This window comes from Bemisia tabaci, chromosome 8, assembly GCF_918797505.1.
Source record: "Bemisia tabaci chromosome 8, PGI_BMITA_v3".
NCBI classification, from domain to species: domain Eukaryota; kingdom Metazoa; phylum Arthropoda; class Insecta; order Hemiptera; family Aleyrodidae; genus Bemisia; species Bemisia tabaci.
This window is the reverse complement of record NC_092800.1, coordinates 5,858,056-5,871,831: the sequence shown is the minus strand read 5'-3', so window position 1 is coordinate 5,871,831 and position 13,776 is coordinate 5,858,056. Positions and strand designations below refer to the sequence as shown.

Sequence of the window (13,776 nt, the reverse complement as noted above, 5' to 3'; positions counted from 1 at the left end):
AAACGGAAGAAACTCGGATATCGTCGTCCTATGCAACAATCACGTATCTTCATAGGAGGATCGAATGCGGTTACGCTGTTCTTGCTTAATGGCCTTTGCCAATGGGGCCTGTTTCGCGCTACGATATTACCTTGATGCACAGCACGCGTGCGTACGAGCGAGTGGGGAATTTTTTCTGGGAAGACATTGGGTCTTGATTAAAACTGTACACACTTTTAGCTGTGTCATTTTGAAAATTTGAAATGTGTAATTTCAAATTATATGTCCGGTTATCCCAGCGACAACTTTCTCGAACGGTATAACGTATAGTAGTGAGTAAAGTAAAAATAACTACGGTAGTGAAAACGAGATTATCTAAGCTGCCGTGCTGAGAAAAAACGCCGTATGAACATCCAAACGTTGCCACATTTCCAGTGATAACAAATGAATTTTTGAGGATGGATATGAGTTGTCCCTCGAAATGTTTAGATAATTTAAATTAAATTGCGAATGGAATTTTCTGAAAAATTGGAAGATAAATATTCAAAGACATCCCGGAAAATTTGTATCTAATCGAGTTAAGAGACTGCAGTCTCTGTTTACTTTTAGAGACAGCATGTGCACTTTTTATTTCCCTATGCAGATACTTACTGGATCGCACAGGAAGTTTGACATAATTGTATCACGCCTTTTCCTCCTGTGTTACGCACAACACATGCTTTCTAACCATGCGTTTAAGTCTTTTTAATAGGTAATGAATCACCCCAAATTTAGAGGTGATTTATTCATGCATGCCAGCCGCAAAAAAAAATTATAATTTACGATTTAAATTCTGGAGGGTAATGTGTATAGACAACATTGGTTTTCGAGCATGGAGTTCGAGTCTATTTTAGATCCGATCGCGCATCTTTCCGTCCCGGCGAAAGAGCCACAAAATCCCTCTTCTTCTCCTTCTTCTCTTTTGAGCGTGTTTCTTGTTCTTTCCATGCTCACGTTACTTATTTCCCATTGATCTTTCAAATATTTCAACTCATTTGTACCGCGTAACTTAACTCTTAAGACTAGCGCCAAAGATGAACGACCACTCCTATAGCCGCTGTTGCAACTTGCACAGTAAAATCTATTTATTTTACATCGTTCTATAGGGAAATTTGATTATTTCCTCAAGAAACGGCGGCGTTGTTTCTAATGGATGTGGCACCTCGGTAATAATTAATGCGCGGAGAAGAATTATGGGATTGCTAATTATATCCGTGACTGCGAGCTTACTTAGGTGTGCGTATTTGTTGCCCTGGGATGCATCTTTATGGTTTGTAGCGCTACTCTGTCTTTTAAGGCTCACAATGTAAGCAATCATGTCGTGCCGACTATTATTTTAGATTGTTTTACTGGTTTTCTCCTTTTTTGGATTACAGCCCGTACTTTGCGACAATATTGCACAGCAAAGATTTTTTTTTTTAAAAAAAAACACACCAAAAGCAAAAAAAAAAAAAAAAAAATTAATAAAAGAAAAGTGCCTGCAAAAAAACCCAACTCCAAGGTTGTTACTGTTACTTTTCGATATGAAAGATGGAGGGCTCTAATATTGTCCACATTTTGAAATTGCCCAAAATTCTAGAGCTTTTACATCATCCTGAGCCTTACTTTTTGCCACAAAGTTGGCTCTTTTAGAGTCAGTAACCCTTTCTTAAATTCATGTTGCCATAGTTTTTTAGCCACGAAACCTACTGTAAAAATCATTGCGATAATGGTAAAAAGCTCTTAAACGTTCAAAAGAAAGGGGGAAAAAATTCAAAGGACGTGATTAAGTTTACCCCAGAGAATTCAAAAAAAGAAGGAGGTATTACCTAAAAAGTGTAGTGGTAAAACATAATGGAGTTACCATTACCGTTCCATCAACATCAACGAATGTTGCAATAGTTTTATAGCCGCAAAACCTATTGATAAGTCATCACGATCAAAAAAAAAAAAAAAAAATGCTCGTAAGAAAGGGGGTAAAAAATTCAAAGGATCTGATTAGCTGTAGAAAATTTGAAAAAACGCAAAAAAAGGAAGAGAAAATACCCAAGAAGTGTGGCGGTAAAAAACAATGAAGTAAAGTAAGATGAATCAACCACAGAGCTTACGTGATCCTTTTTCTTTTCTAGACCATTAGTGCGTCAAATCCGGCTTAAAAGCTCGAAACCCGCATTAGCTCGCGACCGGCCGAAAACTTTCAGGTCGGACCAAGGAGCCAATAGGACGCGTGCTCCCTCAGCGCGGGACGCGGGCCGTGGCATGCGTGCGCTCCAACGTGGTCCGTTGCCATGGGAACCGGACACCCCAGCAACCATGTTTGAGTGGTATCCGCTTTCGAATTGATCGCTCCTCTCTGGCCGGCCCTCTCTCCGCGTGTGTAATTATTCCTCCCCCTCATCCTCCCTCCGGGTCTAAGAATAAAATCTCTCCCGAGGAACATTAGCCCAACTTCGGAAGGGGTTGACTCGCGGCTTCGTCGAAAGGGTAGGTTGAATCGGCAGCGATTATCGGCTCGAGAATCGTCGAGTTTTGGAAATATCAGTCGCTTGAATGTCGCCAAGACGGCGTTATAAACCTTACCAACGTTTACTGCCGTGCTAAGGAAGAACGTCGTATGAGCCTTGAGACGTTGCCATGTTTCTTTCGATAAAGAACGAATTTACCAGGAAAGTTCTGAATATTTTTGTCTAATTTTTCAGAGAATTTTTTTCGCAATTTAATCTGAAATATCTGAGAATTTCAAAGAAATATATGCGAACTTTCCTCCAAAATTAATATTTTATCGTGGAAACTTGGCAATATCTAAAGGTTCATATGGCGTTTCTGCATAAATGCAAATAGTATCTCACTCCCGAACCGATTTTTTCCCTTTTCCTTCTTTTTTTCGATAAAATGAGCGAAATAGTTGGTTTAGTTTGTTTTGACCGTAACTCTTAATGAAAATTGTCTGAACGTGTTTTGAAGTTCCAGTATATTTATGTCAATATTTATCGCATTTGCGGTTGTTTTTAGACGAAATTGATATTGCGTGAATACGCATAATGTCCATACTGTTCGAATAAATTTTATATTCATATTTTACTCAAGTGATTCGGTAGTATAACCCTAATATATTATAGGAAATAGGAAGTAAATTATTATGGACTCGGCAGAAATAACCATTTTTAACTTATCTCAGCAGAACAACCCTCCATTGATTTCCCAGTTTCCAATTACGTGATCTCATAAACGTATTTACTTACGTAGTGCCGTACTGCTAAAATTTTTTGAACTGAGACTTGAGAGTGATCTCACGCCTAAGAAAAAAATGAAAGAGAACAAACGGTTTCGTGAGTGGAAAGGTTGTAGAGAGTTAACGGATTGCATCTTGGCCTTAATTCACAGGAAGGTTGAATTGTGAAAAAAAGGTCGACGAGACAACCGGACACGGGATAAGCCTTTCATTTCCGCCACCTTCCGTGAACAATCTCATTCCACCGCAACGAGGCCTTCGTACTTTCTCCTCTCACTTGACAAAAGGGCTCACCTGTTCTTACCCATTTTTTGTCGAGAAACGGTCCAGTTACAATGTTGCCTATTTTCTATTTTTTGAAAAAAAGTTTCTCAATTCGTCGCTCCTCTGACGTCAGAGCGTATCCCTACTTCGCAAGAGCCCCGGGAAGCATAGAGTTTTACGGAGCACATAGCTCAAGTGGAAACAGAGATACGCCCTTCGACTTACATCAGAGGAGCGACAAATTGAAATTCGCCAGGGTATTACAGAGGATGTTGAAGCTGGGAGGTCTTATAGATTGGCAAAAATATACAAATTATAACTAAATGTTTAAAATAATTTAACAGCTTTTTCTTTTGATGATTTTTTCTTTCGCTTTTTGTATCTTTTTCTTTCCTCTTTTCGATTCTCTTACATCTCTATCAGCTTTCAAATCCTCTTTCCACCTTTTCTTTTCGAAGCCTTATACGTGAAATGCACGGCTTAGGTATCTACTGAAATTAACTTCGGTGTATACTTCTTCATATTCCATTCTATTCTGTCTCTGACCATTCTTCGTCACGCAGACTTATTGATAGTGAATCTGATGTCTAGTCCCTCTTTTGTCAATACTATGATTGCTTTATATTATGTAGTATAATAACTGAATTGACTTGTTTTGATTTTGTAACCAAGTTTCAAGCAATGGTGCAAAGGTAAAATAAACGTTTTAAGTAATACGGTTATCAATCATTCTTTAGAATGATCAAGCACCTAGAAAAATAACATGCTTGCGATAATTACATTAAAAAACCTCCCGGGAATTTCAGCTTAGTTCTTAACTCAAGCATGAAAAACGTCACGAAACAGCGCGAAACGCCACGAGTAAGTTGAAACTCCCGCGGGATTAGAAGAGATAAATGACACTCATCGAAAATAAATTGCGGGAAATCAACGCACATGCAATCGCTAATTTCGAGGTAATAAAACTCTCCACGCTCAGCCACGACGAGACGCTCGCTTTAAAAATGTGTCAACCGCGAAGCTCTCCTGCGAAACCTAAGGAAGCCGGGTCATAAAGTGCATTAAAGCAAATAAAATGGGTCAGCGCGCGGAGAGAGACAGCGCGAGCCGGCGCGGAAAGGAGCGAGAGAGAGAGGAAACAATAAAAGCGGTAATAAAAGAACTATAGTGAACTTAATAGGCCAATAAAATTAGTTGGTGCTCAGGATTTAGCAGCGATGATTCGATCATTTTTCTTCCTTTCGGCTTTTATTTTTGTCGCTCTATTCGCTCCTTTCAGGTTTCTTTCATTCACGGATTCCAGGGCGTGATTTTTTGTCACGCGTGGAGGATTTTGCCGGATTATCAGGTGTCTCCTTCTACAGGGTGTCCCTCTGCGCGAAATTGCACTGATTTTGATTATGCACGATCCCACACACCTTGAAAGAGAATAAATGATTTCCTCATAAACGGATTGGGCATTATTTCAATGGAGAGCAGAATATTCCTATCGCATGCAGGATATTCCTATCGGATGGTTAAGTTTTAAATTAAACATTCGATAATGGAGTCACGTAAAGGACTTAACGCTAGGTGGCCTAATGGTGGTTATGCGTGGTGGCGCTACTATATTTTCTTCATTAAAACACTAATTTACTCGAAAAATTGTGACTTTTTTCCTTCAATTTTTCGGACAGTGTCGTTCGCAATTCAATTTAAAAAGTCTGAAAATTTCAAGGAAACATATGCATAGCTTTCTCCATAAATACATGTTTTATCCGCGGAAATTTGACAATTCTTGAATGTTCATACAGCTTTCGTCCGTAGCACGGCAGATTGCAGGTGCTTTCCGGTCATTATTTATATAGAAAGAAAATTAAAAATCACTATTTATGATCAGCCCGTCTCCTGAACGTATTGAGAAATCGTCAGCCTAATGACTGAAGAATTTCATATTTCTGCTCCTAGTATTTTGTGAAAAAGCTCGTGAATTACACATTATGATTTTGCCCATGGTTTTTTTTCTATGATTCTCATAATCTATTGAATCATTTGGCTTGTCCGCTCGGAGGACTAGCCGAAGTATCTGATCGATGTCAATCAGTTCACGCCTTTCGTTTCATTTTTTATTGCAACACCTTTCTTCGATCGCATTCAACAAGGCCCGATTGGTACAATGACGACATCCGGACTGGAGACAGGACATTTTTTTCTCATTTCAATTTTTTTCCTTCATTAACGCGATCGACTTTTTCCCTTATCAAAGAAGCCGATTCTAAATAAATCTCACCTCTGAAAAGGTTAATGGGCTACACAAAAAAGGCGAATAAGAATTAGGTGCGAGAATGAGCAGGTTTCACCGCTTAATGTCACACTTCGAAGCAACGCAAGAGCAAATCACTGATCAATTTTGCTCAGTGGCATGATGTTAACACCTCAACGCGAAAAGTTTTCTAATGCTGCCTTAAAATCTTACCATGCGTCGGTACACTTTTTATTTTTGTGGTTGATTTAGTTCATGGATTATATGGTTCGGATAGAGTACCGTTCAGGAGCATTTTAGGGTTTTTCAGGGTGAACGAGGAGAGCATACGCCCCCTACGTCCTCTTTTTAGATCTGCCTGTGCCCAAAGTCTTTCTGGAAGCTGGCATTCCCTGATTTCTTGTTCAATTCCGTGTAGCCACCTTTTCACTGGGCGTCTCCTCCCAAGAGGAGCTTAATCGAAAGGACGTCTTTCTGCTAAACGGAACTATAGACGAGTGGAAAAGATGGGGTGCTCGTGCAAGCTGCATAAGAAACAAAGTAAAAGTGGGCGTGATTACCTCTGGAAAAATGGAAAAGTGAGATTTTACATTAAATCGAAAGTAAGCGCTGAAATAAGCTAACTCATGAGCCGTGGGCATTTGACAAGAGCGTAGTGGACAGGTGTCATGAGCTAAAGACTCAGATCCGCCGATCGTTGTCGCCGATGACGTCACTGGCGGTTCGTAATTCCCATTCATTCTTATGGTCCTCGACTGACGAGCACACTCCTTCTTCCACTCTTCTCGGATTAATTTTAGCAGAAAAACGCCCAAATAAAGTATGTGTTATACGTATATGCGTTATAATTTTTGCGTTTCTAATTTTGTGCTATTTTTTGTTGACAGGTCCCAGCGGGTGTCCCCGACGACGCGGGCGGCAGACGTACACACGGTTCCAGACCCTGGAGCTGGAGAAGGAGTTCCACTTCAACCACTACCTGACGAGGCGGAGACGAATAGAGATCGCGCACGCCCTCTGCCTGACGGAGCGGCAGATAAAGATATGGTTCCAGAACCGGCGGATGAAGCTCAAGAAGGAGATGCGGGCCGTCAAGGAGATCAACGAGCAGGCGCGGAAGGAGCGCGAGGAGAAGGAGCGGCTCAAACAGGAGCAGCAGAGCAAGCTGGACTCGCAGCACCACTCGCAGAACCACACGCAGAACCACCACCAGAGCGGAGGCATCCTCGACCACCACAAGATGATCTCAGGCATCGAGAAGAACTCCACCGCCGACATGCTCAAAGCCGTCGTCTCCAAAGTTCCGCCCACCTAATAGCCCATCCAACTTCGTCAGAAACCCTCTTTCGCAAGCTCAAAGTTCCCTGGGTCGTCCCGACTGAGGATCGCTTCAGGCTTTGTTTAACCCTCTCAGTCCAAAAATTGACTCCCTTCACTGAAAAAAAGCCAGCCGTGGAGGCCGTACTTACGGGCTATATACAGGGTTATTCAAAAGTCACGCACCAGTGGCCGTGAGGGTGGTGGCCATTTGAAATTTTTGAGTTGTCTCCCCCCCCTCCCCGAGGGGATCAAAAACTGGAAAGTTTTGAAAAACTTTTCCCCTCGATATGAGGAAAAACGTCTTAAACCGCAGGTCAATATCATAATTAGAAATAAAGTTACGGCCAGTGGTGTGTGACTTTTGAATAACCCTGTATACATACCGTCCACGTTCCAGGCTCAGAGACCGAAAGTTCCGGGCGGAGCACCCGGAGCAATTGAAGCTACGGCTCCAGCACCCGGGACTTTCGGCCTCTGAGCTCGGAACGTATGTCTATACAGCCCGTAACTTTTTTTTTCAGTGCACCGCGAATGGACCGCTAGACTAGGTGGCGTTGTTGTATGCTCAGGTCTCATGATTCGCAGCATTGTTCTACTGCCAAAGAGCCCATTTAGCGAAATAAACGTTCGATCCAAAGAATAAGTCAGTGGCTGAGTCACCAAATCATGTCTACGTTGAATCTTGCAGCAAAAAATAACAAAATCTCGGTGAATGACATCGTACTTGTTTCAAAGAGACGTGTCTTTATTGATGATGAAAGGATATACTTGAAGTTTGGACAAATCGTGTAGATTCGTAGTTTCAATGATAAAAATTCGTTGTTTCCCGAACGAAGGAACTTAACTCCATTCCGAAGTTGCAAAATTGACGCAAACAGATTTCTTACAAGAATGTACCTGTGCAATTGTTCTCCAAATTGTTTCTGATTTTTCAATTATATTTAAAGAAAAATCAGTGAAATTTTCAGTTAGAACTGCCCAAAATTCTCCTGTTCAAACGCAGTTCATAAGGAGGTGTCTGGCAATGTTGACATGTATTTATGTTCTTTCGTGGGGAAATCGACGAATTACAATATCGATGTTGTTCTTTTGAAACGTACAGAAGACTTGATTCATTGTCGTTTTAGCAGCAACAAAGCTTGATTTATTTGACCTCTGAAATCAAAGAAAATTGCCAAACGGTCCCACACAGACTGAGATAGAGCAGCCCAAACCACGAAGGAGAGTATCGTGGCCCAGCGATACCATTTAACTTTGAGCCGGCGAAATAGACTCATCACCCGGAGTTAAGTGACTCCCTCTCCATTTGCGAATTGTTCCGCAAACGGTAGGGACAGTCGCGCGCTTAACCCTTGAATGTGTGTAATATTTATACCTCGAGTACGTATCTTCTGATAGTTGTATTTATATTTATTGATTATGACTTTCTTCATTTTGTATTTTCGTTCCCTCCTCCTTAACTATGCGGTTGTAATTTTAGAATTGCCTATTTTTCGAAGATCTCTATTCTACTGTTGTCATCGTTTACCATCAGATTTCGTCACCGCAATTGGGCGTATCTCTGCTAAACGGAACCAGTGACAGGTAGAAAAGAAGGGGTGTGCTCGTAAGTTGAGGGTTGTAAGAATCAATGGGAATTAAAAAGCGCCAGTGACGTCATCGGCGACGTCGGAATCGGGGCTCTTTATCTCATGAGCCCTGTCCACAACGCTGTTGGCACATACCCACGGCTCATGAGCTAGCTCACAGTTGGCACTTAGTTCCGTTTAAAAGAATGCAAAATCTCGCTTTTCCATTTCCCCGAAAGGAATCACGCCCACTTATACATTATTTCTAATGCAACTCACCACGTGCACACCTTATCTTTCCTACACGTCTCTAGTTCCGTTTAGCAGAAATACGTCCAATTTATATCCGCATGGTTTGAAAGTCTGTGAGTAAGCTAAAATTGCCTTGAGTTCTAAACATTTTTTCTTCAGTTTTCTGGATAAATGAGAACAATATAACATAATGAGGTCAAATGATGTGGTGTTAAGCACATGAGTTTAAAAAATCTCCGGACACTGTTGATTTTCTACATTGTTTCCGGCCGAATCTAATAGAAAAATCTGATGGTGCGATACAACCAGTAACAAACGTAATTTAAAATTATACGTATTGGTATTATATCTCAAATTGGCATGGATGCGTTTTTGAGAGAATTAGATTCTGTTGTTATTTCACCCTAAAAATTCGAAATTCTAAGCACCAATCGCGACACTTCTCTATTATTATTTTTTCTACTTTCACCAGTTTGGCTCAAATTCAATTGCATATAGTCCTTAATAAATCCTGACAGTATTCAAAATTAGGGAATTCACCATATGCTGGAACTTCTGTCTTTTCTGCAATTTTGCGTTTGAATGTTGAAAAGATACTGAAAGCTTTGTCATGAATTTTCTAATTGAAGAAGAAAGTGTTAAGATGTGGTCGCTTGGAATGAAATACTTCGCCAAAAACGAATTTATGCCATTGAGACTGTAACATGTTAACAATTTATGAGAATCTTGTACATATTATTTATAGATATGTACTATTGAGTAATTTAACTTAGTATTTTGCCGAGAGTAAAATGAAAACTGCATGTGATATTGCATGGGTCTCAAGTCCATGCAAATTTATGCGAGATCATTTTTCGTGATTCATGCCAACATAATATACGTATTTCTTTAGTAAAAGTTAGTGAATAAATTGTAAGTACTTTATTTATATACTTTGAATCAGATTCCTTTCTTTTTTCAAAACGTATTCTCCAGTAGTTTTCTTTAGAAAACATAATGCGCTTTGTGTTTACCAAATTACATTAATTTTTTTTCTTTCCCTCTCTTCGTTTGTGTAAGATTTGCAGAAATGTTGTCAACCAATTGCTGAAATAATGATACTACTGATACATAGGGGACGAAAGGACATTCAAGTATTCCGTAACTTACCTCTTTTGTTTTGGCCCCCCCCCCCCCCCCCCCCCCATTCATACATTAGACAGTTTCCTCGGCGTATATTTTCATCAATTTTTTTAAAATCATCCAATTATTTCTTTTTTGTTTCTCTCAATAAATAACGCAGTGTATTGAATTTACCTCGCTGCGCGCTGTTGAGATATTGGTCCCACTCGCATAGCATAATGCACTGCTGTGCAGACCGTAACAACAGTTTCCACTGAGTATGTTACCTAATACTTGAAAATCCCTTAATTTGAAATTTTCATCATTCTTCCGATTTTGAAACTCAATTGAATTGGTTCCAAGTTCAAGATTAAATCGATTTCTTTCTGCCTGCCCTCACAAAGTTCAAAACTTCTGTAAAATATCTCGTGTAAATTTCAGTAAATAATTCTGTTCTTTTCCAATTGCAATATTGCTTTTAGTTATTTTGCGGTTGAAATTCTGTAAATTCAATTTTTTTAATTTCCAATTTTATTTTTTTTTTTTATTTATGTATTTTTTATTATTATCCTCGTCGCTACTTATTATTATTTTGTATAATTTTGAAGTTATATGAATCTGTTATGTTTTAAGCGTTCTCGCTTTAAGTTGTTGTTATTTTTTCGGCATTATTATTTTTTTATTAATTTTTTTTTTCATCTGATTTTTGCGTCCTAACTTAAAGTTTTGACTGTTATCGGGCGGCACTAAATTGCAACTTTGTAGATTAACGCGACCGTTACCAGCAATTTTTTTAAAAAAATTCTGTCTGTACTTTCACGAGAGTAAAATAGGTCAGTTGATTCCTTGGAGAACTCATTCAGGAGCAAAGAAACCGAAACATTACCGAACCCATTTGAAACATTTCTTATCACAATAAGGTAAATTATTTATCAGTGCATGACCAATTATCTTAGTTTGCACTTTTCCCAATACGAGAGAAGCACTAATAACTTCCTCCTTGCCTCGTTTTAAAGTGTGATCGATTCAAATTTGAATTTTTGAAAAAGAAGAGGAAATAACGATAAACACCCATTTCTGCTGAAATGATCATTTTTGGAAACACATTTTTTTCTTTTATTTTTTAATAAAACGAGATCAGGGAGTGCTTCCAGTTTTCATGCGCGTACAATTTCATCCGAATTTTTGCAGGAATCAGCTGACCAAACTTTCTTTGTGGAACCGTAACAATAAAACAAAACCCTTTTTGAAAAAGTAAGATAACTCTACCAGCCGTGCTATTTGACATTAAAATTTCACTAAATAGGATCCTCAAACGATTTTAAGCACAAAATTAATCATTTGTATTGAATTACCCCATAGCGTGCGAAGGTAGTATTATTTGTCTCTTATAATTTCAGTTAATTTTACTTTAAAATAAAATAACAAGTTTGACTGGAGGTACTACCCTTCTGTCATGTAAGTATTCTTTCCTGATTGTATGATGAAATAAATACAAATCTTGTTTTAAATCTATGAAACGATGAAAATTGGGTATTCAAATTTTGAAAACATTGCCTAGTAGATAGAAAGACACATTTTGATTAAGAAAAGAAAGAGATTCAAATCTTCACGCTGCAATTTTTCTCATTGTAAGACAGACAAGTATTTACTTTGGAACATTTTAAAAGTTTAAACTCCTCCTTTAGTCTATGAAGTGTGTTAAAATGTGTTCTTTTGAAGAAACTTAATTTATGCTTATATGAGTACTAACATTCTGACACCAGAGGAGGCAAAATCCGCCTATGACGGCATTGCTACCCCTGACTCAAGTATTAGTCTTCAAATAAAGCCTCGAATCAACCCCTTCATTGTCACCCCTAATCATCTCTATTAGGCACATTTCACTGACTTGGCCCCTCTGCCATTTTGTGAATTGAATTTGTGTCAGATTCAAAATGTATTCCGTTAATGTGTTTTGTTGTTATGATCTTGACATCTCGCAAATAGATGGGCTTAAATGGTTTCAAAATATTAGTTTCTAAAGAGTGTCTGACCCCCTGAGCTGTCTCCATTCAGACTCGATCCTCGTTCGCATGAATTGGTATTCTTTAATAACCCGTCTGCTGGTGTGTATTTGCAACGATTTTTTTTTACATAATTACTCATAATAATGCGCGGCTGATATCGGCGTTTCAGTGTTGTGTAAACAACCTATGCATTTTGCCTTATCTCCCTTGCCACAAAGCGAAAGAAATGCATTTCTTTTCTTCCTCTCGCAATCCTCAGGCAGATTTGAAACTGCAGTATTCTTAATGAAACACAAATCTTCAATCTTTTCGTGTGAATGATTTTTAAACCCTCTAAGTTACAATATTACCGTGTCAGTCAATTCATTGACTGATAAATAAATAAATGGACATCTGATTTGTAAAAAGAGGTAGATGTGATTTTTTAAAGATTCACATAGTCTCTTCAAATATATGTTAAATAATAATTGGAGGAAAACGAAGTAATTAAAGATTTCTATGTATATTCGTGTACAAATAGGAACAACTGTGCAATAGTTGTGATAAGAATTTGTAATTGTCAGATGTTTCATTTTTGTGCGAATTGTATGATTTGGTTCTGTGCAAGAAGCATCGTTTTTATGTAGCCTTTAAAATTTGAAGTCCAGATTTTTCGAATTTAACAGATGTAACTATTTCAGACAATACTTGATTTAACTAAACTGCAAGTCATCACACATCAGTCCCTTAGAAACGAGTCAAATACAATTTTAACTTATGATGTCAAAAAATTGCAAGTAGAGATAGCGTGCTAGTTTTCTCTTTCTTTTCTTTTCCAAAGTGTATTTCAAATTGATAATCCATTACTCCGTCAAATTAGTAAACTGATAGTTTAACAATCTGCAAGATACAACCATCCCAATCTTGTTGTTTTTCTTTCACGAGTTACCTTTCAAAATATATGTTCGCACTTTCACAGTTCAAGCCAAAAGCATAATTTGATTATCTTCAGTAAATATTTTATTTGCCATTTTTTGCCAGAACAGAGCTACTTTTTTAAACAAGAATTTCCCGGCATGATTCTATACTACTCTATTTGTTTCATAGACAGATGTGGGGAAATAATTTTATCTCCGATCATTCAATGAAATGTCGGTGCGTGCTTTACATTCAGTCAGTGTTTATATTTTTTTTTTGTTTAATTTTTCACAGATATTTTGCATTTGAACTTTAATTTTACTTTCTTGTAGCTTCTGTTTCTGCTTGCTAGTTTATTAAGGAGTTGGATCCCAACCTTAGTTTCAAAACTACGTTGCTATTTTAGTAAAACTCATTCAGATATAGGATCCTTGCAAAATATTTCTACTGATAGGAAATTAGGTCCTCCCAAAAATTTTATACGTATGTAGCATTAATTTAAAAGAAATTATGAAAATATTTTTAAGATTTAACTTGTATAAAGTCTATTATTCATTGTCATACTCCTCCTGCATCATTGTGAAAAGAGAAATGACGCTATACGTATCTTTTAGATAGGTTTCCTCTGTACTGATTATTCTTCTGCACTGTAAAAATCTATCTGTCCTTACTTTGTTTTTCTTTTTTGTACTATGTGAATGTCGAATGTCATTACTCTTTTTTCCATTGAATAAATTTACATTGATCAACATTAGATTCAAATGGTGTTGACAGTGTACAACATGACTAGTTTTTGTTTTTCAATTTTCTTTAATTTTAGCGCCACTGCTAATCATAATTGAAGCATTTAAAAATTAGTACTAGCCCTCACTTGGACATATGTGTATGAATTTC

At 38.1% G+C, this 13,776-nt stretch overlaps 1 protein-coding gene across 2 annotated transcripts in view; it reads left to right on the top strand.

The window, feature by feature from the left end:
• LOC109037944 (homeobox protein abdominal-A homolog) overlaps positions 1–7,188 on the top strand; it is a 72,168-nt gene extending 64,980 nt beyond the window's left edge. For both annotated transcript variants that reach the window (XM_019052818.2, XM_019052819.2), the window contains one exon: positions 6,623–7,188. In XM_019052818.2, coding sequence (XP_018908363.2) covers positions 6,623–7,050 — 428 coding nt within the window. In that variant the 3' untranslated portion in view covers positions 7,051–7,188. The remainder of the gene's footprint in view (positions 1–6,622) is intronic.
• Positions 7,189–13,776: the final 6,588 nt, after the last annotated feature.